The following is a 26,408-nucleotide window of genomic DNA, read 5'->3' on the forward strand; positions in this document are numbered from 1 at the left end:
GTCCAACGAGTCCGACCGTCTGTGCTCTATCAAACTCCAATAAATAAATAAAGTGCTCCGCATACAGCTGGATTTAAATCAGTTAATACGCCTCACTAGTGTTGATTACATAAAGTATAACTCACATCATTTAATATACACTTCATTGTTGTCTTACTAAAAGTGAGAGATTTAAGAATTTGATATTTCAAATCATTTCACAAAGTTAAGAAACAGTTATTTACATAAAACGAGGAACAACATGAAGGGCGTTTTCTGATTGTATCACATCCTCTTTTTAAAACATTTAATATATATTTTAAACCTTTGACTTAGCAGCCTCGGCAGCTCAGAGGCGCTCAGAGAAAACAGGCAGAGCTCCCACTCAAACACAAACTATCAACTTCCTCTTTTCTTTGCTCAACATCGACATGCTGGCGGGGAGGTGGAGGAGCAGTGTGCAGTGTGTCTGTAGGTGTTAATGTGTCATTTTGTTGTCAGTTTATCTTTCGTGCATGAAACCAGTCAGCTAAACTGCCTCTGATTTGTTAATCACATCAAAGGCAAGAAATCTGCCGTCGTTGTGAACACAAGAACTGATGTGAAATAATAAACGTCTTTTTATCTTCGAAGAAAAAATACATTTTAACATTTTCTGTGACTTCTCATTTAGTGCTTTATTTATTTCTTTTACAAATGTAAAGGAATTATTTTATTATATCAACTGAAAAAACCAACACTGAACCAGGCCAGGACAAGATTAAAGACATATAAGATTAATGAAAACTATAAATAAATGTACTTTCAATTAATAATCTCATAAATGATAATGCTGCCATTAGAGAGTCTTCTTCTTTTTGTGACACTTTCTTGTTTTCCTGGGAAGGTAAATGTCAAAGGTCAAAGGTCAGCTGCCTGCTGATTATAAGACCTGCTAGGCTGCCCTGCAGTACCACCTCCCTGCCAGCAGAGGCAGCAGGACCACTGATCTGAAGATCAAGAATCTATCAGTCCTGCAGTCCTGCCAATCACAGTCCTGATGTCCACTCTCTAAACACGCTAAAGCAACATGGCTGAGGTTTCTTCTTTGTCTATATCTTGGGGTTTAATAATGTGTGTGTTTGTGTGTGTGTGTGTGTGTGTGTGTGTGTGTGTGTGTGTGCGTGTGTGTGTTTAGGACCATTGGCAGGAGCAGTCGGTGGGCTCCTGGATTGAGTAGCTGACCCAGGTTGCGTTGCCGCTGCAGTAGAGCTGCACGGATCGCCTCTGCAGCCCCGTCTCCCGGCAGCACTTGCAGAAGCGAGCGTACGTGTTGATGTTGTAGTTGTAGATGCTGGCGGAGGGACACTTCCCGTCACATGACACGATGTTCACCTGCAGGAGAGAGAGAGTGAGTACAAAAGGTAAAAGATCAGAAAAAAGAACCAGAGTAGACGGTTGAACGTCCACAATGTCCCACCAAATACTGTGTTTGGTTTATACATTGTTAATATTCATTTAAAACTCTCGTCTAACCACCTTTATGTTACCAGGTTTGTGTTAGGCAGAAGTGCCCAGTGTTCACCTCCCTGTTTATTCTTGCAACTCGAGCTTTGAGCTCTCCTGTGAAGCTCGGGGAGGTACTGAAATGTGTTTCTTAGTGGGGACAATTTTAGGATAAATCTGTATGCAGATGATACACCGCTCTCCTTTAGTAACTTAATGTATCTGTCAACACTTTTGATGCCTTCATGTTGCAATAGTGTCGTTTCAGACCTCTGAATATCCTCCCACAGCTCTGATTTGTACAGTTATTCAAAAATAAAGTGTCTGTTTGACTCGTTTCATTGCTCCAAGAAGTGACGGAGGTGTGTTCTACTTCCCGTAAACGTGAAGTGGCTGAGAGCTGCAGTCAATTCTCTCAACAGTTTCTGGCTTACTCAAGTCTGCCCCTCTGTTCCTGCGACCGGCCTTTCATTATTTCTCCAGACCAATGCATTCCCTCGCAGAGTTTTCCTTCTGTTCTATCACCTCCTGCATCCACTTGCTCACCTGTCCCTATTTTACCAGTTGTGCCCCGAAGTTGCTGTGCACTTTTGATTTCAGCCTCTTGAATCCAAATTTTACGGCGGCGTATTAGGGCCATTGTAAAATAAATCAGTAAATAAAATGGAGCTGAAAGAGAGGATTAATATTCTGCTAAAAAAAATTTTAAAAAGAGATTGAAGTCTCTATTATCTACTAAAAAGTACCAGCCGCATCGCATCACATCCGACAGGAACATACCGGCCTGTTGCTGCGACAGTCGTTCTTCCTGATGGTCATCCTCACCGTCACCTTCTGGCACGACTTCCCGTCTTCTTTGCCTGTTCACACGACAACAAACCAACTCAGTCAGAACAAAGTTAAAATGAGACGCCCCAAACAAACAAAAAACAATGCTGCATGTAGGAAACTCAGCAGACACCAGGAAGAGTCCTGGAAAGCATGCAGAAGCCATCGAGCTGTTTTAGTGGATGGACGAGTTAGAAGAAATAAAGTTATTTATAAAAGTTAGAGAACAACACGGAGGAAGCTTCCCAGTCAGTGAGGAGAGACAAATGAAGCTTCTTCCAAAAGAGATGAAACAAAAACATAAAGAAATGATGAGCCGCTTCATGCATGTATGGTGTGAACAACACGACTTTAAACAAATGTGTAAATAAATAAAATGGAAGAAGACGGTGTCTGTAACATGCTGCATCAATCTGTGTGCACGAAACAAACAAATCAAACTAAAAGCTGCTGTGTGAGGCTTTTTTTATTTTTCCACATGAGGATCACACATCCGCTCTTTAGAGTCCACAGAGGAGATCTAAAGAATGTGGCCTCAGAGTAAGACATTTATAAATGCTAAACGGTACGCTCATGTCGCATTCACCCTTTCACACTCACACACTGACGGCTGAGAACTTCGGGAGCAATTTGGGGTTCAGTGTCTTTCCCAAGGACACTTCGACGTGTGACTGTAGCAGTCAGGGATCGAACCCCCGACCTTCTGATTGAGAGATTGATTGAGATTCTTATTCATATATTAATTATGTTGCGTCATTACAACTGTTCTATAAAATATAACCTGAACTTTCATCTAACGTGAGATAACTGTTGTGTAGAGTTGTTGAACTACGGAGGGAGCAAGCATTTACAACAGGACTGACCATAAGTCTGACAGCAATTTACCCTCATGAGCTGTCTAACCACACCTACAAATCCAGCATATTACTGCAAAAGTTTCCCCTAAGCATGTGAGGCATTCTGTTGCGTGATAAAACTGCACATTTAAGAGGCACCTTTTATTGGGACCAGCCCACAAACATGTGAGGGATCTGAAAACCGTCGTTATCCATGCAGACAAAGATTGTTCTTCTCCTTGAAGAACTCTGAACTTCACTAAAAATAATATGTGTTTAACAAAAGTTTACATACAAAGGTTTTTTTAAATGTTTGTACTGATGATTCATTGATGGAAAAAATGCCTCACACAGCAGCTTCAGTTCCCCACACAGCTCCCCCTGGTGGCCGAGCTGCAGCAGCATGCAGACCCTCTGCAGCAGCTACGTGTTCGGTGAGAAGATCCCCAACACCAACCCACATCAGAATCTATCTACTGACACATGCAGACGTCTAAGCCCGACTACTGGGCCTCTACCAACAGTACATTGTTGGCAATCAACAATGCACTGCCCAGACAGTGCTAAATGGGGGAAAGTTGTGGACATGTATGTGATCCACGGGGAGGAGAGGGGCAGTAAATACGTCTTATTGTCCTCTCAAGTGTGACATCATTTTGGGCCTATAGAAAGGATTGTGTCCCCTCCTCCTTTAAGGTGTTTATCTTTATTCTTAACCTTTAATTTCATAATTAAAGAATAAAAAACATCTTTTATTCAACATTATGTTTGTTTCATGTTAATGCTTCTGATGATTGTTCCACAGAGACCTGAATGAGACAGCAGTTGAGAGGACGGTTCTGCACAGGTTTTAGTGACACTTTCTTGTGTGTTTTATCCTTATTGTTTTGGAGGGAGTACATTGTTGAAGATCAACAATGGCACGGACAAGCCTTGTTGTTTTGTGTACCTCGTTCACAGTTTGTGTTAACTGTGGGAGTCAAGGGGCTAGTGGGGAAGGGGAACAGAGAGAATCCAGTACCTGGTGGGATTGGTACATGATGGTAAGCTGCAGCACATAAACCACAAACCCACTTTGCATGTGTTCAGATGCTTTTCAGTGACGCTTTGAACGAGTTCTCTGTTGACAGTTTTGCTGCATGCACTGAAAAGCACGCTGACAGAACTCTCTAATCTGAACAAACAGACACATATCACAGTCTGGGATCCACTCTGACAATGAAGCTGAGGACGTTTGGACTGAAACAGACAAACTGAAGGGCAAACATGTTGGAAACATGTTGAGCGGCAGGTGAGGACGCTCTTCAGTGTCAGCTGCAGCCTACAGATCTACACTAACTACAGGAGTGCTGCGACGCTCAGATCAGATACTCACATGTCTTACAGCATCCGTCCATGTAACTTACGACTGTTCCCCCGATCTGATGGAGATGAGAGACAAAACGTTGAGATGGGAAAAAAGAAACTCTCGTAGGTTCATAAATCTGACGGCTGAGATTTTGTGTAAATATCAAATATTGTGACAAAACATTTTGAGATGTTCTGAATGTATTTCCTGCTTTAAGATCAGTGGTTCTTCGCCATCAAGACGAGTATTAGGGCCATATAAAAGAAAATCTGAGATTACGAGAATAAAGTCATAATTTTTTTGCCTACATGTTATTTCGAAGGGGGATTTAAGAAGAGCAGCCCGCCGCCAGCGCTTAACTGACTAAAATCACCAGTCCTGATATCTATGACAAAGTGGTGCTCATGTGCAAAAATATTCAGTATTTGTGAAACCTTTTCTAAATTATTGTCATTTAAACCTGCGTAATGTGCTTGCACATAACTACGTGTTATACAGTAACACATTCTGCAACGGAACCAAGGAGATAAAATGAGCGTGCATGTTCTCACGAGGTGCATGTATGCTATGCTTCCATATTAACATGTGTGTTCAATAAATATAGCTCGGGCTAAAGTTGCATTAAGCGTCCCGTGCTATCGTTTACAAGTATAACTTCACAAGATGCTCCACGTTCCTCATTTAGCGCAGGCAGCCGGCCGCTCCTCTGATATTCTCCTTCATTTTAACATATAGGCAAAAAAATTACGACTTAAATTCTAGTAATCTACAAGATTTTTTTTCCAATCAAGTCTGCAAGATATTATATAAAAACTGCAGGAAAAAAGGAATTAATAAAATCTGTTTTTAACCATAAATGTTTTTTGTTGTCTTCTGTATAATAAATATATAAAGCATGAAGAATCAGAAACAGAATCAGACCACACAAAAGAACGTTGTTGTTCTGTCAGCTAGTTTTTAACATTTGTAGAAACGTAAAGAATTAATTCAGTTTAATTGGGTTAACTCTGCTGTGTACACATACACGTATTTATTTGTGATTCTTTTTGTTAAAGTGCCTCTCTGTGAGTGTTGCTGCTGCTCACTGACCTTCATACACTCTGTCTCGTTGAATGGCGGGCAGCTGAAGGAGTAGGAGATGAGTGTGGGTCCAGACAGAGTGTCTGTGCAGTCAAACTTCAGGCAGTTTGAAACCCAGGACTTCCCCGGCTGTAAAACACACCGGCAACATCAACATCATCAACATTAACAACAACAACAACAACAACAACATCAACATGACGGACTGCAGAAGAATGTCTGTAGCATCTGTAGCGATGATGCTAATAAGACTAGGTTAATATAATTATATATATAATATGATTAATGCTCATTAAGTCGACTTCCTACCTTGTAGAGAACTGTTGTTCCATTTTCATGCTCGTAGAGGCAGGAAATATTCTTACACACTCCACAGCAGGTCGACTGATCCTTCGGAGGGACGTAGATCTGATTCTGGAGAATAGAAAAAATAAAAAATTTTATTAAACGATAGAAGAAATGAAAATTGTAAATAAACTGTATGAAAAAAGGATAAGATGGAAATGTTTTCTAAGACTACACAGGTTAGTGTTGATCTTTTCTTTAGTCAGATGTTTTTTAGCAGAAAGAAAAGGAGGAAAAAAGAAGAGGAGGAATTAGTTCAAGAGAAAGATGCAAAGGGAAGCAAGATATGTTAGACTGTTATACTGTTGTACTGGTGTACTGGTGTACTGGTGTACTGTTGTACTGGTGTACTGGTGTGTGTGTATTGTGGTCTTACTGGCTGGCAGTGGGCGGAGCAGTTGATGCTGCTCGTGCGGAGCAGGTGGAAGCCGCTCGCAGGATCGAGGCTGCGGCTGCACTGCCGGCTGTGACACAAGCCGGCGTCGTCGTGCTCCACCAGAGTCTGACCCGGCCGCAACACACCCCGCTCTCCGAACACACACACCGCCTCGCGCACTGCACATAACAGAGGCAGGGTCAGAGGTCACGGGGAACATCATTTAGTTTTTCAATCCTTTGATTTATGTGAATACATTTTAATGTTTTTGGAAATATTAAGTAAAATGAAAGTTAAATAAGTTTCATGATTGTTGTTATGAGAGGAAATGTGCGACAGCTGCTGCAGGACGTAGAGCCACTTTAAGTCTGAGTGTCTGCATGTTTGACTGTGAACCAGCACCCCATCCTCCCCCCCTCCCCTGCAGCAGAACTCACCACACTTGTATCTTTTGCAGGCACACTGGTTCTGTGGGTCGGACATGAAGGCCCGGTCCAGCTGGGCGGCCTCTCCCTGCAGAACAGAGTGAACAGAACCGGGGTCAAGAAAAGACAGAGCCAGCGTTAAAGAGAAACAGTGAGTCTGTTTTCATGCTGCATTGTCCGTTGTATCTTTAAGATTTCACATTTACTAGAACAATTAAAGCTTTGTTTTTTCATAGTTTTAGGATTTTTTGCTTGATTTTTAATTTCTTAAACGCTTAAAGACACCTGAAGCTCTCTGTGCTGGTGAATGAGATAAGTTCTGTACTCATTACATTGTATAAAAGGCACAATCAGATCTCAGACAGACGGAGCGAATATGAAAAATCAGGACGTACCAGGCCACATTTAGGGGAGGTGATCTTTTCACAGGAACACTCTGAGAACAGAAAAACAGGAATGGTTACACATTAAACTTGTGTTTAGGCTCTGACAACAAAAAACAAAAAGTGAATCATGTTCCTGTTGTTGGAGGTTTTACGAGTCGTACCGCATGTTTGGTTGGGACAGCAGCGACCCGGGCTGGAGACGGACATCACCGACATCCCGACAGGACAACTCGGCTCAGGACATCTGTAGGGCTCACACACTGCACACACACACACACACACACAAAGTCAAAACAGGCAGTCATTTAAGTATGTGAAGCTGCTGTTGCTAATGTTAATATATACAGAAAGGTGTGTGTGCTCTGACCACATAGGTAGGCGGGGCAGCAGTGGTCCGTGGTGTTAGCGTCCACCGTCAGCACCTCGCCGTTCTGGCAGAGAGGAGGAGACTCCCCACAGGAAGAACACACTGCAAGAAAACACACGATTCATCCATTACACCGATGACACTGAGGTTACATGTAGATCTTTAAGTGTTGCATTAAAGTGACTGAAAATGGATATGATTGATGTATTGAACTGACTGCAGATGTGGGCGAGGCAGCAGCTGCCGTCGGCTCTGGTGGCGATGAGAGTCTCGTCCTCTCTGCAGGCGGGAACGTCCGACTCACAGAGCTCAGGGTCGCACTCTTTAACACGCAGACACACACAGAGAAACTTTTAATACGGTGCATCCTCGGTAAAATAAAAAGTTTATTTATAAGAGGGGAAACTCACCGCACACGTACTCCGGACAGCAGGAGTCCTGTCTGTAGTACGACACCAGCTTCTCCCCGTACTTACACTCAGGAGGCAGCAGGTCACACAGGCTCTGGTTACACACTGCAGAGGCATCACATGATCAATTCTTATATTAGTTTATAATCATAGAAAGATACTTCAGATGCTTTACTCGAGCTGATCTTAAATCAAGCCTTAAACCGGCCTCACCGCAGACTTTGTGTGGGCAGCAGCTGGTGTCGTCGGCCAGGCTGATGATCACCTCTCCGGCTCGACGGCACACGGGCGACGCTATGTCGGAGCAGTTGTACTCGATTGGAACGATGGTGTCATTGTCGCAGCGGTACATGCAGCAGGCGTCCTTCGAGGCTTTCCACGCCTCGCCGTGTGCGCGAGGAGCGCCGGAGCTGTCGGTGCAGGCTGCAGACACAAACACACAAACGCACCATGAACTCACACAGCAAAGACTTCATTAGTTCATTGGTAATAAAGTGACAGAACTGAAGCAGACCTCTGGAACAAAGACTGTGTTATCATCTTGGATACTAAAAGGATCAATATAACTTCTCAAAGTATTTTCATGGTAAAGAAAGCTTTGATCAAATGGATGAAACATAGATAGTTGTGTGTTAATGTTGTGACCTCCTCCTCAGCTGTAAAGAAGCAACTCACCACACTTCTCAGGTGAGATGCAGAGGGCGGAGTACGGCCGGTGAAGGAGCGTTCCCTCAGGGCAAACGCAGCCCTCCGTCAGGCCCGAACACTGGTCCGGGTCTGAGTCAAAGTCGTGGTTTGGACAGGACTGAGACGTGCAGGCCGGCAGACAGGCCTGATACCGGAGAGCGTCGGGACACACGAAGGCTGCAGGGAGAAAAATAAACATGTCAGGGCCTCAAATGTCTTTAACTCTGCTTACATGTATCAGGCTCTAACTTTATAGTGTTTTAGTGCTGGTGACCTTATTCTAAAACTACAATAATACTAAAACACTAAACATGTGACTACAGTATATAAGGGACCTAAAAGGATGTTCAAACAGCAGATGAGCTCTTACGGCAGTAATCTGGACTCCTCCACTCAATGCAGATGTTGAATTTGTGGCAAGAGGCCACGTAGGCAGCGAGCGCCACACACTGGTTGTTGACGTACTCTGCGTCTCGTACCCACACCTCACAGAATGTGCTCGGTGGGACCTGGAAACAAAGAAGCAACAAAGTGGTTTTATCAAAAGAAGTAAGGCATATTTCCCCACTCACCACTGATGCTTCATAAGCCCTCTTATGTGTTAATATAGGAGTCATTACGAGTGATTTCTTTAATCTATTGGCAGAAAAGTGCCGACAAGTTAAACACATCAATATGATTTTGATTACTGGGTCATATCATTTAATTTTTTTGTATTTTTATCCTGCCGAGAAATAGATCTGCTAATCTACTGGCTCCTGTTTGAGCAAAGGTTTACAGGTGGGGTCACTCACGAAGGTGTGGCAGGGGGAGAAGGCGTTGTTCTGCAGCATGCCCAGGCAGCTGGAGCAGTCGCTCGTGGAGCAGTTGAGCTCTCGGCGGCGGCTGTGGCTGACGTAGCTGGTCGTGTTGGGAACCTGCCAGCTGTCGATGAAAAGGGCCGGATCCTGGTTTGCGCCCACCGTGGTGCCGTTGGCCATCGTCAGGTCATTTGTTGGGTCTCCATCACAGAAACCTAAAGGTGGGTGTGAGAGCTTTACTTTAGTGAGAACAAATGTATCCCTGAATGTTTTTCCTGTAAGTGGTTAGGTTCTGTTATGAAACCTGTGAGTGGATTATCAGAGCGGGAGTAAGACTGCTCTCACCGCAGAGGCCCATGGTGGGAAGCTTCCTGCTTGAGCCGTCTGTGTCGATCACCATCATGCCGGTGCTGTGGTACCACTGCAGCTTGAGACCAGCCGGGCTGCGGATCAGGTACATGTTGCCCGTGTCGTAGATCTCAAAGCCAAACTTCTTGAATCGAGGCTTGGCGTAGCGTGCGTTGACGTAGAGCTGAGAGAAACCAGAAAGCCATCAGATGCTTTTCTCATGTTGAGCTTTGATCTGCTCGTGTTACAGATCAGGACGAGACGTCTTACCCTCCTCTGCAGCCTGTTGATGATGATGTGGTTGGAGTTGTGGGTGATGTTGAGCGCCACCAGACACAGGTTGGTGAAATTCCAGAGGAGCTTGAGAGAGGGGAAGAAAAACGGGTCAGGCATAAATAACACAAGTGTCTCACGTCGAAATCTGCCATCTTTGATAGAGACTCACTGGTGATTCGGAGTCAGCAGGACATTCCTGAACTAGGATGCTGACGGTCTCATTGGGCAGTTGGGTCACGACATACGAGGCAGCCTTGTAGACGGCAACGCTGTTCCCATCAAAGGTGATCACATTCAGATCCGGAAACATCGAGCAGCGACCTGGAACGTGATGGAGGGAAGGAGAAGTTGAGAACAGCCAATGATCTGAGCATCTGAGAATCGCATCATCGGTCCGGTGAAATGCCAGATCATCATTTAGTCAGGTCACTATTACAAAGGTGAACATTGTGTGATTATTAATGTGCGTCTGTGTTCCTCACATGGACAGTCCCACTTAGGGCAGCACTTGTCTCCATTGACCAGTATGGCAAAGCCGAGCAGGCCGCAGTTTGGAGGGTCGGCGGCGAACGGGCAGCTCTGGGATTTGTTGAACAGGACGAGCTGGTTGTTGACGCAGATGTACTTCGTGCATTCATCGACGATCTCAGCATAGGGAGGCTGGAGGGAAACAAAGTGACAGCTGAAATATCTGAAGTCGCAGAACAAATACAGAAAGCAAAAGGAGATAGATAGATATATCTAGCAAATAGATATAACCTCCATATTGAGTGTGGGTACTCATTCCAGACCATGGGAACACGTGTGATAAAATGTTATTGAACTTTTGCTTCCTAAAGCAAACTTGTTAAGCCACACCCTAACGCATGCTCTGCTCTATCATCAATTTGACTCTAACTGGGAGCACAATTTACGACTTTAACACCATGCTGTGAAGGAGTCTTGAAACTAGTAACTGGGACCATTAAGTCATTAAGAAAATGTTTACTGAGGTAATAAATCAACCTAGAATCGGGCCATGTTCTGGTAGACTTACAGACAATCAGTCTTTCTTTTCTCACCTGCAGAGTCGCCCTTTGATGGCCATTAGAAAGGATGCAAGTTTAAGGCACTTTCACGCTGGCTTTACTTTGACACTAAGAGGCTGTCCAGACCTGGTATCAACATGTGGGCAGCCTTAACTGCAGGTGTGAACAACACCCAGAACGGATTGAAGACGCGTTCAGATCCGATCACTCGGGCAACATACTGAGGTGTTCATTTATCCACATACTTCTGGTAGAGTGAACGCACATGTGTCCTGGGCCACATTAAACACTGCCCACTCTCCCCGTATCCGAGGCAACGGTCACGCGGATACGGGAAACCTCTCCTTTCATTCCTGTCTGATTTAACATTTCTCCACTGTGTCTCTTAAAAGTCATTTTTTAATTAATGTCTCATCTCACTCCAGCTGTGTAAACATAGTTTGTGCATGAGAGCGGAGTGAGCACGGAAACACAGACAGATCATGTCTGTGTTTATTCACTGAGAGAGAGAATTTCATTTTTTAACACAGGACGATCCCGAACTGACGAGGGCAAGAGACGGCGCGAGATATGATCCAGGAGCAGTTAATCAGTTTACAAATCAAGTGATCCACATGAAGTTAATCAGAGTTTTTAATCATGCAGCGCGGTGAGGAGGAGACAGATCTGTGAGTGTTTCATGCTCTGCTCCGAGGGGCTCGTTAATGCCAGGTGTGAACTGCAGGCTTAGAGCTGTCCACTTGTGATCGGATCACCCAGGATGGACGCGTAATACCAAATGTGAACAGGGCCTAAGAGGCCATGCCCACTTTACATACACAGCCTGTTGTGTTATCAACCTAAGTACCAAATTTGATCATGAGATTACATGCTGTGCCCTCCACATTTACAACCTACTTGTTATCATGTGATCAAAGTGTCCATACAGTGGAGAGAGCCACCCATGCATGTGACCAAGAGCTCCAGAAAAAAGTAAGCTGCAAAATGTTCAAATTATGAAGATGTATAATAAGTATACTTACAGTGCACATTCTTGTAGGTGATACAGCGACTGACGTCCCCTCTGTTGTGTGCCTGGTTGTTTCCAGTGGTGTGTAAGGTGAAGTCGGCGCAGGAGGTGTTGTTGCACCCGGACTGGTATGAGTCACTCCGTCTCGCTCAGTAGTCTTTTCTGGTGTGGCGGCGGGGGGTAACGTTGTAGTGGGAGTAGAAACACCGGGCCTCTGGGTGGAAATCGTCGTTTCGATTGGAGGCGTCACAGCTTTGGAAGTTGACGGTGACATGTCAGCCTCTTTGGTTGTCATGGTTTCCTCAGATGGAGTTGACTCCCTCGTGGTCACCTCTGGGACAGCTGAGGCAGTTGTTTGAGTAGGAACAGGCACTGGAGTGGTTGTGGTGGTCGGGTGAGTAACTGCGCCAGTTGTGGTGGCACGTTCAGTTGTGCTTGTTGTCGTGGCAGACTCTGCAGATGTTGCGGCTGTGGGCGGCACTCTGGATGTGGTTGTTGTGCCAGGGCTTGGTGTGACAGTCGTGGGGCCAACAGTCGTTGGTCTAGTCCCTACTGTTGGGAGCCTTGTGGCGAGGGTAACCCTTGCGGTGATTGGCCTGATGGTTGACCTCTGAGTCGGCGTGATTCTTGGGGTAACTCTTGTTGTAACTGGAACTCTGGGTGTAGTTCTGAGGGTGGTTGTCCGTGTGCTGGTGGTAGTTGTTGTAGCAGTAGTAGCTCTTGCAGTGGACACTAGCCGGGTGGTGACTTTATCTGAGACAGTTGTCGGCCTTGGAGCTGCTGTGGAGGTAGTCGTGTGCAGCTGAAACCAAGATGAAGGCGAGGTGGTTGTAGCTCTCGTATGCACCTCCACTTTACTGGTCGGTGGATGTGTCGTCTCCGTAGTCGGATGTGTGATTCCAGGTCTAAGAGTGGTGGTAACAACATCTGGCAGAGCTCCCGTGGAGACTGTGGTCAGAGGTGTCTCAGGAATACCAGGTGGAGGAGGCAGCGTAACCAGTTTCCTTGTTGTGGTGGCTACAACTTCTGCAGTTGAGATTTCAGGAGTCGATGTAGCGCTGGTTGTTGTGGCTGTGGCAGCAGCCGAAGTTGCAGAGGGGACGACAAGCCTGGATGTTGCAGAGAGGAGAGGCACTTCAGTGGTTGTAGTGGACGTGACTATGTGGACGCCAGTTTCAGAGGGGACCTCTGGTGTAGGGCTGTAGACTGGGGTAGAGGAGGTCTCCTGATGCTCAGAGGTCTGTGTGGTAGAAGCAGGATGGGTGGAGCTCTCTGTTGTTGGTGCAGTGGTGGTTTCTGTAGGAGACACTGGTGGTACAGTTGGTTTTGTTGTACCAGGAGGACTTGTGGAAATCTTGGATGTTTCTGGAACCACTGAAGGTCTTAAAGTTGAGCTTTTCTCTGTTGTCGGGGCCGCAGCAGACCAGGAGGTTCTCTCAGAATAGGTGGTGGTGGTGGAGGACACAGAAGGAGTTGTGGTGTCTGTGATTTTCATCAATGGAGGTGTGGCCGTTGTTTTGGTGGCTACAGGTGTTTCAGTGGATTCAAGTGTGGTCACTTTCTTTGTTGTTGTTCTCCAGTCTGTAGCAGCTGAGGTTGGAGCAGTTGGAGTTGGTGCTACATGGATTGTGGTTGAGGTTGGTAACTCTTGAACTGTTGTTGAAGAAGTTACGGACTCAGTAGAAGTTGTGTGAAGAACCCTCTCTGTGGCAGCAGGTGGGGATGTTGCCTCTGGACGAACGTAAACAGTTGTTTCACTTGTGGAGGAAGGTGCAACTGGTGTGACTGATTCTGTTGTTGTAGCTGAAGTGACTGTGGGCGAAGGCCCAGTTCCTGTTTCGACAGGTGTTGTCGTAGGGAGTGTTGAAGGGGTTGTGGAGGCCGTGCTTGGTAAACCAGGAGGGACGGGTGTAGTTGTCGTTGTTGGGGGAAGTTGCTCCATTGTTACAGGCTTTGTGCTGGTGTCTGTGTGTGCCGTGGTCGCTGTACTGGGTACAGAAGTCCGTTCTGTAACTGTAGGCGACTCCGAGGATGGAGTAGGTCTTGCACTAGGAGTGGTTACAATTGGAACAGCTGGTGATGAATGTGTTGTAACCTGCAAGGTCTCTTTGGTTGTATGCACGGCAACAGGAGGAGGGGTGGTGATGGTGGTCAGCCCCTCCACAGAGCTTGTGGTCGGTGCTGGAGCTGTAGAGGGCTTCATGGTTGTGGTGGTTGTGGTAAAGTGCGGCAGGAGTTCAGTGGGCTTGGTGGACGTGGTGACCCAGAGCAGAGCTGTAATGGCAAAAGGAGCGCTGCTCGTCCTGGACGTGCTGGGGCCAAAGAGGTTGCTTGTAGTACTTGCAGCTCCGGTTGTCCATGACGTTGTACCTGTTACAGTGGTGGGTGGGACTTCAGTCACTCTGACAGTAGGCAGCGGCTCTGCTACCTCGGGCCTGACAGGAGGGGGCACTGTTGGAGGAGACGGGGGTTCTGATGTTCTGGCGAGCTCAGGAGCTGCAGAAGGAGGGACGGTTACTGGACGGGTTGGCTCATCAGGGACGGGTGGTGCCTTAGAAGAGGTTGTCTCAGGGCTCACAGCAGGGGTAGTTATGCTGATTTTAGTGGTAGGACCAGTGTGTGGAGGGGTGGAGGATGCTGCCGTGGTGGTTGTGGTCTTGAGGGGGGTGGAGGAGGCAGCTGTGCTTGTGGTGGCTGCAGAGGTGACAGCTGCAGAGGTTTGCTGAGCAGGAGACGGTGTTACAGGCTGCACAGCGACTGGGACCTTGATGCCTGAACACAAACAATAAAAGTGTGTTAGAGAAGTGCTGAGCTCGACCGAGACATGACGTTTATGAATCCTTAATTTAAGACAATTAAAGAACAAACCACCACTAAATCAGAGGGTACTTACAGTCTTCAACATAGACACACCGACGGGTGACCTCATCCAGAACCATGTGCAGGGGGCAGACAGGAAGGCAGCCCTCCACTCTGAGATTATATTTAAATAAAACTGTTAACATTCATTAGAGTTCTCAGACCAAAGCAAAGACTGTCGCTGTGGTCAAGATGATTAGATTAACATGCAGACGTTTTAAACTGTATTGAGAGTTATTGAACAGATCAAAGGACTCACTCTGGGATGCGGACGCAGGCTTCGGCTGACGGGTCGCTGCAGGTTTTGAAGCAGGGGATGGTGCAGGAATCGTACCTCCACTGACACCGAGGACCGGGAAGGGCGTCTGGGCTGGGGCCTGATGTAAAACACACACAGAACTCTTTCACGTCAAGACTGTTCGGACTCAAGAACTGCCCTGGTTGAAAAGTCATGAAGTTGATATCTGCGCTACTGTTATGACAGAAGAGGTATAATTGAACATCATATTGGAGTATACATGTATACATGTAATATTGCTTGATAAGCATTATGTATGCATACAACATTCACATATTGAAGACTATTTAGCTTCCCCAAAAATCTGTTGATCAATTCTGAGTAAAGAAAACAAATTTTTTTAATATTCAGATTATTTTGAATCAATCTGGATCGTATGTTTTTGCATTTATCTCTGTTACTTCTGCATTTATTTATTTATTGTATTTTATTGTTTAATACTTGTAGCCTCCTGAGACCCGAGCTTTTGTTTGGTATGCATTTTTAATTTCTCCTACCTTTGGGGATTAATAGGACCTAATAAGTATAAAACCTAAGAATTGTCTTTGTGTTACATTGAAAAAGTCCCAATGTCCTCATGTGAGTACCTTGTCGTAACGGTGTTGTAGCTTGTTGCTATTGATACGATTAGTCAAATGTGTCTGCCATATCAAGCTACAACTGTTCATACGCATTAAATAAACAAGTTTCCATCATAAAATCTGAAGAGGTTTTGTACCTGGTTGAGTTTTCTGTAGAGACCGACTGTAACACATTTTGGTCGGGATCACGGCCATCTTGAATACACCGATCAGTGTAATGTGCTTTTGTGACCACAGGGGGGAGGACAAAGTGTCCATGAATGTTGGAAGTTTCGCAGAATTAAATATTATGGTGCTGTGAAGCCAAAATGTAATGTCCCCGTATGAGGACGCAGGGTCTCAGGAGGTTAAGAGTCCGATTAATTAATTTTTCTCTGAGCTGATGAGCTGTCACCAGCACATTTCGATTCATATGTAAACTGAAATGTTGATTTATGTGCATTTTCCCTGTTAAACAAGTTAATTAATACACACAAAAAATATATATATATATATATAATCTTTTTACAAGTAACATTGTTTGTATATTTAAAAAAACTGTTAATTTAATAAAAATTCTAAATATAATATTGTGATTTTGAACAATGTTTTGCCACATACAATACATAAGCTGCTTATGTCTTTGCAGCGAGGTGTTCACACACCATATAATGTCAGTTAAACTGCTCTAGAGTATCCGTCTGACTGGCAGCAAAGGTTGTATGTAGAGAAAATATCATGTAACTTATGTCGACTGTCTTGAAAGGACCCACAAACGTTTTCACAGAGCAGTCGTGTGATGAACTCAGAGAGTGTCGAGCTGACGTCTGAACTCGGGCTCTTGTTGTGAATGTGAGCAGCGTTCACTGCTGTCAGCAGGAAATCCAATCTGCTGTTGGCTCCTCCACATTTTCCATTAACTAAAACAAATTCTGCTGTATTTTTAGCATCTGTGATTTGCCCGGCTGCTCTTTAAGCAGACCGTGAAGGCACAGGAGTCTTGACCTTTGACCCCAGAGAGAAGTGCTGATGTGCACCCTGAGCAAAGCTTTCTGTACGGTTAGAGACTGAACTGTGTGAGTTCACAGAGGGATCTGCTGACCTGTCAGTCTGAACAGCGTTGCCTTGCGGAAGCTGTCGGTGTGTCTGTGTTTGAGCAGGTGGAGGCGGGGCTGCATGGCATACAGGAAGAAGCCAGGTTTTGCGTGGGACTCCAGCGAGTCGTAGCCGGGGATCCAGGTGTTCCTGTGGAGGATGAAGGTGGCTCCGTCCCAGAATGCCGCGCTGTCCTCCCACTTGGCCAGCCTCACCTTGCCACTCGGGCTCGCGTACAGGAAGTAGTTTGGTCTGTCGGCCGCCTCGAAGGAAACCCGCGATGTGTCTGTGGAGACAAATTACTTCATCAACAACACCAGGAAGGAGAGGAAGCAAGGAAGGGACAGAGGGCACATACTCAGATCTTTAAGGAACAAACAGAAGAAGCATTTCCAGCTAATAAACACACAGAGAAAGTACACTTGCAGTATATTGCCTGATGCCAGCTCTCCTGTTTACTCTGTTTTTGTTCTCCTCAGAAAAACATCGACCTCTTCAGCTGCTAAATGCTCCATTATATCTGTTCTTGGTGTTGGCAGGAAGTGTACAGTTGGTTTTTAGAGCTTTTTACATTAAAAACAAAGCGAGACACTGGGTTTATAAAAACACATTTGTAGCGGTGAAACCAAAACGATGAGGTCAAAGATGCTAAAGAAAGCTAAGCAGAGCTCGTCATCACTGCAGACACATCTTTATGGGTTTGTCACTATGAGCACATTTAACATTGAATGGATTTTTCCATTATCATTGAAAATATTTGGGGCAGTTTTTTGGTTTATCACTCTTTTCAGGGCCACAACCTGTGAACTTTTACAAAGCCTCTTTTTCTTATCAACAGCCGTTAACAAGGGGAGCTAGATTAGTAGCATTACTGTCACTCTTTGGTAAGAAATCCAGACAAGACGAGCGACCTACAAGGCCCCACTACACCTTACTGGAGAAAATCTTCATTGAATTAAAGCAGACAGAATTCATTGTCTGTAGGAGAAAAATAATTGCTATCATCTTTCTTGTCCACCAGTACAAGCGAAAGAACAGCTGAATAAGAAGCTTGATTTTTGTTCGACTCATTCACTTCCTGGTTTTCAAAGGACAGAAAATATGCAAGAAAACACTACAAAAGTATCACTTTGTAGTGATATATATTTATTGTGTTTAATTCCTCTTGGAAAGGACCCAGAGTACAGCAGAATCGCAGTCAAAGTGAGAGCAGCTTGTTCCAGTCTTGGCTTGCTGACCAGCCTGCAGCTCCGGTTCCCATATTAGCATTTAGCAATCTGATCCCTGAACACCTCTGCCACTGAAGTCCATCTCCTCATCAGTGTTTTCACTGGGACGCTCAAATCATCCAAACACTGTCGGATACAAGGGGAACAGGAAGAGGAGAGCGCAGACTGTGGCGTGCAGTCAGAGCATGAGATGAGACACTACGATTCTCAGGTTAGCTGAAGGACGACACAGTGGAGGATGAAGAGCTGGAGATCTACACCTGATATTTGGTGGACAACAGTGCGGTTTGGGAATCTTTTGCTCACCAGGAAACTTTTTGCACATTATATAAAACACCACCTCAATGTTTTAAAGTTGAAATCATAGGTGGTGAAATTTGTCTCACCCTGCAGTGTGAACAGAATGAACTCACCGTGTGGTCGGGCTCTGCTGAGGCCGGGCGTCATCATGAACTGTGAGAGAAGTCCAGGGTCGCTGAGGTCTCCCCGCTGCAGGAACACCAAACCGCTGGACCTGTTGGCCGCCAACCACGCTGTCCGATCCCTGAAGGTGTTCAGTCTGAAGGGACCTTTACCCAGAACTGCAGACAGGAGGGCATGTTAGTGCAGTATTTAACCAATCCCACATACTCTAGGCTGCAGCTTGACAAAGTGAGACAGTTTTCTGTTCCACACGACTCTTAAAAGACAATCAATAGCTTTATATTTATTTGTGCTGTCCACATCACTGAAAGATTTAAGTGAGTCTCTGTAGTCTGGTGCAGTAATCATTTTGTTAACAAAAATTACCTCATTATTACCTCAGTGATAATAAAAACTCTGATGACACAGATTTTTTGTTTTCGTTAACGAGACGAGACGGGACTAAAATGTTAGTGATGGCTGTCGAATATTCAAAATCCACTGGCGTCTAATCTGTCTGTCACATTACAGGCAACGCATTCCTGTCAGGGGCGTGTGCAGATCCTCCTGCATCCGACCCAGCCAGACAGGTGATGATAATGTCTCAAAGAAGCAGCTTGACAAAGTCGCACGCAAACAAACAGGTATAACAAAGGTGGTTGTGAACTTTCTCTGTTAACTCAGGCTTTCTGCGTCATGCTCTGTGCCCGCTCACAGAAAAAGGGGCATCATTTGATGCTTCTTCTGCACAAAATGAGCGATCATCGGCTGTCTGCTTCAGTCGGGCTGTTAAATAAGAAGCGATAATGAAAATATAAAAAGGTTTCACAGTAAAACCGACACTGCTGCTGCAAATAAGACGAGAGAGGCATGTGCAGTATGAGCTACTGTAACTGCACGGCTTCGTTCTGTCGCTTTACATGCGTCACGTTGCATTCCAGAAGTTTCCATAAACACATATAAGCTCACCTGAGGATCTGTGCAGCCTGTATGCAGCCTGAGGAAATAACTAATGAAAGGACGGCACAGGCTGAACCTGCATTAGGATGCTTGAATTAGTTTAAAGAGAGATAACGTTTTGACTAAAAGTAATGACTAAAATGTGACTAAAACTAATAAGCATTTTCGACTCCAGACTAAATCTAAAATCTGCCACAATTAACGCTGCTCTGATGTAGTTGTTCTTATAGCTTATACAGTGAAGAGATGGTCATACCTTTGTTGTAGTATTCACAATCGTACGCTGCAGAGAGAAGCAGAGAGGCTGTTAGTTTAAATAACAGTAACAGGTGTAACAGAGTGTTTCATAATCACGATAAAAAGGTTTTTTTATATTATCTCTTGAAGCAGAGAGGAGTAACGCACTCCCTGCACTCTGACTTACGGCACAGAGACGGGGAGCGCCAGTCGACGGGAACGCCCTGGTGGCAGCAGCGCTGAGCGTAGGCCGCCACGCTGGTACAGAAACACTCACAGTCTCCTCCACGACTGCAGGCACACGTGTCGGCCAGGCAGTTCATGTAGAACCAGGTGACATCCACCTGAAGGTGGAGAGAATGACACACATTCAGTTGGTTGGAAGTGTTGGAAGTTATTGTCTTATTTCACACCGAGGGGATAAGTGATTGTTACTTAAAAAATAATACATTACAGGAAGAGTTCAACATTTACACTGAAAGAGCAACGTTTGCCGTTTAAATAACAGTCAGAGTAAAGTAGGATCATTGGCTGAAAGTCATATAATAACTGTACCAGACAATATGATGGAAAAGAGCAGGCTGACATGAGTTACGAGAGTGAAGTAACAGTGAGATAAGATAATCCTGTAATGACCCCCAGAGGGGAACAGGGCAGCTCGGTCCTGTGGTTCCTGTACTCACCACAGGGTGGCAGGCCTGGAAGACCTCACTGAGCAGCACTGCACACTGCCGCTTTGCAAAGGGCTCTCTGAGCGGGCTGAGGCTGCAGGGGTGTCTGATATCTGGACTGTTCACACACTGAACACACACACAAACATTATACACTCAATATCAGCCACTTATTTATGTTACTCAGACACATCACTTCATTCTTCAGGGTGAGTAAAAAGCTTTCTGACCTTTAAGTCAAAAGGCTTCACAGCGTTTGTTGATGTTACAGGTAACATGTCACTCACCTCTGCTGCAGTCCAGCTGTTTCCAAACTCCTGTGGCGTCGGGGAGTCGATGTTGTCGGGTGTCCGCATCTCGTTCACAGTCTTCATGTCAAAGTTCCCGCACAGACCACTTAGCTTCCCCTGAACACATCACGAAAACACCTCTCTTTAACTGGATAAGTTGTATGGATTAAAGTTCAGCCAATGTCATCATATCTTGGAAGGATAGATATGGTTGCCTACTGGCAGCGTTGAACACCTGTGGCAGTCCGCTAACGCTAAACTGAGGTACATTAAGTTAGCACGGACGAAACCCTGCGTCACATTTGATTAAACTCGGGGTCTTCTTTAAAAGCTTTTATATCTGATAAAACAATCTCAGGTCAACGCCTCTAACTTGCTCGTTCTGTAACTTTCACCTGTATCGTTTGGTCTGCATGAGGGAAGATTTAGCTCGGATGGAAAGGTCAAGAATAAACCGTCAACTTTTGAGCCGTCTATATTCCTGTGATAACTGAGCAGTCTCCATCTGCTGATGATGATCATGTGGTGCAGTCACAAACTCCCCATAAAGCACGTATCAAGCTCCAGTTCAGATTGAGTGAAACAGTTTATATGTATTTAAACAACTGTATGTAAATGCAACCTTCAATCAATTCCACTGGGTCTCTTTCAAAGACACTGCACCAGCGTCCTACCTGCCAGCGAGGTCCGACCTGGATGTGGACGGTGGTCTTACGGTCCCAGAGGACGGTGACGTCTTCCTCTGGGAAATGGACCACGGTGTAGTATCCAGCCGGCCAGATGAACATCCTCTGCTTCCTGTCAATCACACTGGATGGATTCTGAGGAGGGGGGGGCATGGTGGTTTCATTTTAGTAATATGCAATTCTTGATTTGATTTGAGAATAATTTGCTAACAAAGGCCCGTTTATTAAGTAGTTTTATGATTTGTTTTATGAACTTATGCAACAATGTGTAGATGGACCTGTCTCAGGTATAATAACTACATCCAAAGTGGCTCTTACAGGCGTCCCGGTGTCATCATCGAACGCTACGAACGATCTACCGATGTTGATCAGCAGAGACTTCCTGCAGATGACGCCGCTGTCGAAACAGTCGACGTTCTCCGCCGCTACACTGAGCATCACGTCAGCGCTGCTCTGTGGAGGAGAGAAAACACAATCACATCATATTGTAAATATATACAGTAGAAGATGGGAACATAAAACATCTGGTCCCTAACTTTAAGGGATGCAAAGCTAATTTGCAATCCCCAATAAACCATTTGTCAAAAAACAATCGAGCCTCGGTGGACAGATGAATAGTTCATAGGTTGAAATATGTTCAGTACCTTTACAAGATACACTTTGCATGCACCAACGTAGTCGAACAGCAGCCCGTCGAACGTCCTGTAGTGGCGATCACCGTAAGCCATGCACATGGACGGACACGGCTGGAACTCACACTGGAAGGTCCCATGCTGGCAAACACTACAAAGACAGCAAAGCTTCAGTGATTCAGCATCAACTTGTTCCCACTTAGTGCGGGGATATTTTTTCCATCTCTAATGGCCTCCCTTTGTGGCGAGCCTCGGGTTTACAGCAGGCAGAAAAGTGGCCGGTGAATTGTCAAAGGCTGAATCAGCGCTCATTGAGCTATTAGGCTGTCATCTACGTCGTCTTGCCCGGCTACGGCTCGAAGAAGAGATGGAGGGATGGGAGAATGACTGAGATCACTGGGAGAGGGTTTCCTTTCACCAGCTATGAAGGCGAGGGAATCAAAGAGTCACACAAGGGCCCGCTCTGTTTGCCCCATCTTTGTCTGCCCGGTGATAACAGAGAATTATGGATATCAGGTGGCCTCTTTTGCTGATCGGACCGTCTCAGGAGTCGACGCTTTCAGGCTGAATCTGACTTTGAAAAATTAGCAATGTCGTTGGAAATTTGTCTTAAATCTGACAGGTATTGTTGGCGGATGATTGGTGACGCTAATACAAATTTGTACGGCATGACAAATGGAAGAAGACCCACTAAAGGGAAGGGAACAAGCAAAAGGTCGATTGATTTTATGTGTGGGTTCGTATCCTCAATCGATGAACTCACCACTGATGGCAGGGGGAGGAAACTCTGTCTCCGGGGTAATACTCCTTCCCTTTCCAAAGACAGGGGCAGGATGAAGGTTCAAAGCACTCGTCTCCATGTTTCAGCAAGCTGGGGGCAAACACAAGCACAGAACATTTCTGTATTTACTGATATGTAAAGTGATGGACATCTACAGACTCTGTTAACACACGGATACGTTTTCTTGGTTTAATCCTGCTTCCTTAATCTAACCAAGGGCCTACCGTCCTAGATGTTTCCTGTTCATCCTTAAGCAAGATGTTAGTTTCCAGTGATGTTATTAATTACTAAGTTAGATCAGTCAGCAGTGAGATTGTAATCCAACAAACTAGAAGGAACAAAATTTCCCCGTGCAATAACATTCTGGTACTGTTTGCTCGTCTGTTTGGCAGCAGGACTGTGGAAAGAAGGCCTCGCCCAATTTCCATGAAACTTGGTGAAAGGGTGGAGTAAGGGCCAAGGAAGGAGCCGTTACATTTTGTTAGAGATCTGACTCACAAATGAGCAACTGTTGGCCTTGGCGGAGGTCTGCTCCCTCCAATCGCCCTTTTAAATGTTCTATCTAAGCATGGATTCTTAAATGGTCTGAGCTGAGCTTGAGTAGACAGTAGCTCAGTCTGTAGAGACTTGGCTGGGGAAGTGGAGGGTAGCCGGTTCAACTCCCAGTACGGACCAGGCATGGAGATTGGGACCGGTAACTGGAGAGGTGCTGTGTCGACGCATGTCCCCTCACTCTGACATCTCGCATGTCCATAAGATCCTGTTTGTGCATGGTGGTTGTGTAGCATGTTTCTAATAATAACAGAGGGAAACGTTCCCCTCTGGGATCAATAAAGTACATCTATCTTAGATCAAGGGGCTACAGATTCTCTACCCAGGATCACATGGAGTTAGAAAAGTCGTGTTTTTGTACGGTAAAGAGACACACTGATCATGCTGGAGCAAAGCATTGGGACTTTTCAGAGAATATCATTTAACACATCAACCCTTTGACAACGAGTCAACCATGTCTTGCAAACATTTATTGGAAACATACTGGTAACCAGAGGAACAATTCAACCAGTGCTTTAGGTAGACGGACGTTTTGGTAATCCAAATGAGCTTCTCCTCAGTGGTCCAAAGACAGCCAGTAGATTTGGACCCAACTGAAGATTATTGATCTTAAAACAATCAGAGTAAGAAAATCATCAAAAGGCCAATAAAGAAGCTTGATGACTCTAATTTGCAGTAAGGTTGGGTATCACTCAAGATAGGTCTCGAGATAACCCTGGTTATGATTTGGCGCTATACAAATAAAATTTGATTGATTTGATTGAAGAACAAGGCGGCAGAGTCGCCATTTTAAGCTCCAGTGTTCATCTCTAACCCCGACATGAGGTCTGTCCTTCAGCCAAGAGAACGACAGAGGAAGAGCCAAACCAGGTTAACTTGCAAAGTGAAGCCGTGCCAGGAAACAAGAGAGAGTTTCAGGGGTGGGCGACCGCGGATGAAAAGCGGTAACACTCGTTAGCTACATGAGAAACCAGACAATTAGGATTCTCAGAGATACGGAGAGAAACGGTCTTTGTCCCGATGCCTCCATTTGCTTTCCACTCCGCGAGACGAAGCTGATAAGTATCTTGTAATATCCAGGGTTGAGCTATATCCACTGGCAGGGCCGCAGACAATGATGTGACATACTGAATGGTCCCGCCACAAACCTCAGGTTCATCTGAGTAGAGTTACACTGCAGATAAAACCGTGTTAACAGCTTCCTTTATCCGCCCGCCAAGCTGCCGGATCAAGTACACCGATCAAAGAATCGAAAATCATTCATTCTCCCGACCTACGTGCACATTATGAATAAATTTTCATAAACACGGCCCTCATTTGAATTTAATTCTATCAAGCGATGTGAGAGTGACTGAGATGGAGCTGCAGAGAATGGCGACGAGAAAGCCAGACAGCAAAGTGGGTTGACTTCAGACTGAGACGCATCCTGTACCAGACCAGGCGTCGCACACTCATTAAATAATTTAACCAATCGAGGCTTTGGCTGGATCTTTTCTTTCTGTGCTGCAAAGAAGGCCAGTAAAGTAAAGTAAGGGTTTTAAGGATTTGCACGTATTTACTTATCATGAATCCCCATTTCTGCCGAACTCTACAGGCATGCTTTCATCTCCATCCTCTGACTCCAGCCTTCCTCTGAATGGCCTCTTCTTTTTGAAAGCATTAGCTGTGCTGGTTGTTTCATTATAAAAAGGGGGCGTGACCTCATGATTGACAGCTCTGTTGACAAATCGTGCTCCTGCAGCATTCTGTTCCCAAGTAGCAGAGTAGAGGAGGAACGGTGAGAGGAGACGTAACTAACACTAACACTACAGTCATTGAACTTTCCATAAGCGTGAATATCTGCTTCAGACCGACACAAGAAGCTGTTCTGCTGTTAAACACGCCGACGTGCACGATCCCGGCTGTTTTTTTCAGTAAGTTAAGTGTGTGTTTTGGTTAGCGGAAGTGGCTACAGCAGCTCCACCCTCTGATCTCTCATATATACATATGTATGTAAAGATGTATGTATATCTCAAATAAATCACAACCATTTATCTAACTGGTCTGGTTTATGCAGCACGATGACTCAATTCAACTCAACTTTATTTATAAAGCACTTTAAAACAACAGAGTCGGCCAAAGTGCTGTTCACACACATGAAAACACAAAACAGTTAAAACAATAGAAGACAATAGAGTTAAAAGAGAGGATTTAAAAACAGGAAGTGAGTCGACTTGCCTAATGTGCGAGGGCAACTCATTTCAGAGTTTTGGGCCAGCAACTGAAAAAGGCTCGGTCCCCTCTCGACTTCCTCTTCGTCTTTGGGACGACTAACAGTGACTGATCTGCTGACCTGAGGGACCGTGAGGGAGCGTGCGGCCGAAGCAGGTCAGACAGATACTGAGGGGCAAGACCATGAAAACATTTAAAAACAAAGAGAAGAATTTTAAAATCAATCTGAAAACAAACCGGGAGCCAATGAATAGATGCTAAAACCGCCTCGTTTTTTGGTACCAGTTAAAAGTCGAGCAGCAGGATTTTGAACCAGCTGTAGTTGACTGTGGAGCACAGTTGAGGCATTTTAATGAACTATCATGTATCAAGTGTTGACTGTAGATCAGGTTCTGTGCAACGTTAGATATGTCACGTTGACCTAGAAGCCATGTTAGATGATGAAACTAGCTTCATAGCCTAGCAGTCTACCGCTAAGTCTGAAGCTTAGTCTGAAAACAGTTTGAAGCTTAATTGGTGTGGCTTAAAAAGATGAAATGATTTAATCAAAGGTATCCTCCCTGGTTTATTGTAGCACCTCATATTACTCTAAAATCCCAAAATGTTCCAGCTAACAGTTTGAAGTTATTTATGTGTGTTTATTCTGACAGTAACACTGTTTTTGTTTATAACTCCCCAGAACTTCTCAAGGATAGTCGATAAGCATATAGTTTGTTTTTCCGGTAGCATGTACGCACTGTAACAAATACCAAATTGTGGTATGCTGCACGGTCCAGGTCTGCACCTGAAAGTCGAGGTTCATGTGAGTTCAGCTGGGCTAATTGTCAGAATGAGGAAGGAATGAATGGTCTACATTTTGATCATAAACAAAGTGTGCCATTGTGAATGGAAACACAATGGATGCTTCTGTCAGCACCTCGGCTAATTATTTC

The 26,408-nt window shown here is 45.0% G+C and overlaps 1 protein-coding gene across 1 annotated transcript in view; it reads right to left on the reverse strand.

Moving 5' to 3' along the window:
• Positions 1-1,104: 1,104 nt before the first annotated feature.
• Positions 1,105-26,408, reverse strand: part of otog (otogelin) — a 59,437-nt gene continuing 34,133 nt past the window's right edge. The window contains exons 23-55 of the mRNA XM_069659349.1: positions 22,696-22,803; positions 21,945-22,083; positions 21,619-21,753; positions 21,289-21,435; positions 20,612-20,731; positions 20,337-20,453; positions 19,841-19,997; positions 19,673-19,699; positions 18,468-18,635; positions 16,833-17,111; positions 15,132-15,249; positions 14,907-14,986; positions 12,027-14,785; positions 10,459-10,636; positions 10,146-10,297; positions 9,971-10,060; positions 9,698-9,884; positions 9,347-9,567; positions 8,923-9,061; positions 8,541-8,729; positions 8,079-8,288; positions 7,866-7,970; positions 7,673-7,777; positions 7,456-7,557; positions 7,250-7,348; positions 7,098-7,138; positions 6,715-6,790; positions 6,278-6,456; positions 5,866-5,970; positions 5,566-5,685; positions 4,504-4,549; positions 2,245-2,324; positions 1,105-1,353 (exon numbers count right to left, since the gene is read on the reverse strand). Coding sequence (XP_069515450.1) covers positions 1,153-1,353; positions 2,245-2,324; positions 4,504-4,549; positions 5,566-5,685; positions 5,866-5,970; positions 6,278-6,456; positions 6,715-6,790; positions 7,098-7,138; positions 7,250-7,348; positions 7,456-7,557; positions 7,673-7,777; positions 7,866-7,970; positions 8,079-8,288; positions 8,541-8,729; positions 8,923-9,061; positions 9,347-9,567; positions 9,698-9,884; positions 9,971-10,060; positions 10,146-10,297; positions 10,459-10,636; positions 12,027-14,785; positions 14,907-14,986; positions 15,132-15,249; positions 16,833-17,111; positions 18,468-18,635; positions 19,673-19,699; positions 19,841-19,997; positions 20,337-20,453; positions 20,612-20,731; positions 21,289-21,435; positions 21,619-21,753; positions 21,945-22,083; positions 22,696-22,803 — 6,979 coding nt within the window. The 3' untranslated portion in view covers positions 1,105-1,152. The remainder of the gene's footprint in view (positions 1,354-2,244; positions 2,325-4,503; positions 4,550-5,565; positions 5,686-5,865; positions 5,971-6,277; positions 6,457-6,714; positions 6,791-7,097; positions 7,139-7,249; positions 7,349-7,455; positions 7,558-7,672; positions 7,778-7,865; positions 7,971-8,078; positions 8,289-8,540; positions 8,730-8,922; positions 9,062-9,346; positions 9,568-9,697; positions 9,885-9,970; positions 10,061-10,145; positions 10,298-10,458; positions 10,637-12,026; positions 14,786-14,906; positions 14,987-15,131; positions 15,250-16,832; positions 17,112-18,467; positions 18,636-19,672; positions 19,700-19,840; positions 19,998-20,336; positions 20,454-20,611; positions 20,732-21,288; positions 21,436-21,618; positions 21,754-21,944; positions 22,084-22,695; positions 22,804-26,408) is intronic.

The sequence above is a fragment of the Semicossyphus pulcher genome, unplaced genomic scaffold, assembly GCF_022749685.1.
Source record: "Semicossyphus pulcher isolate SPU_LCO1_2020_fin unplaced genomic scaffold, fSemPul1.0.p SCAF_1, whole genome shotgun sequence".
NCBI classification, from domain to species: Eukaryota; Metazoa; Chordata; class Actinopteri; order Labriformes; family Labridae; genus Semicossyphus; species Semicossyphus pulcher.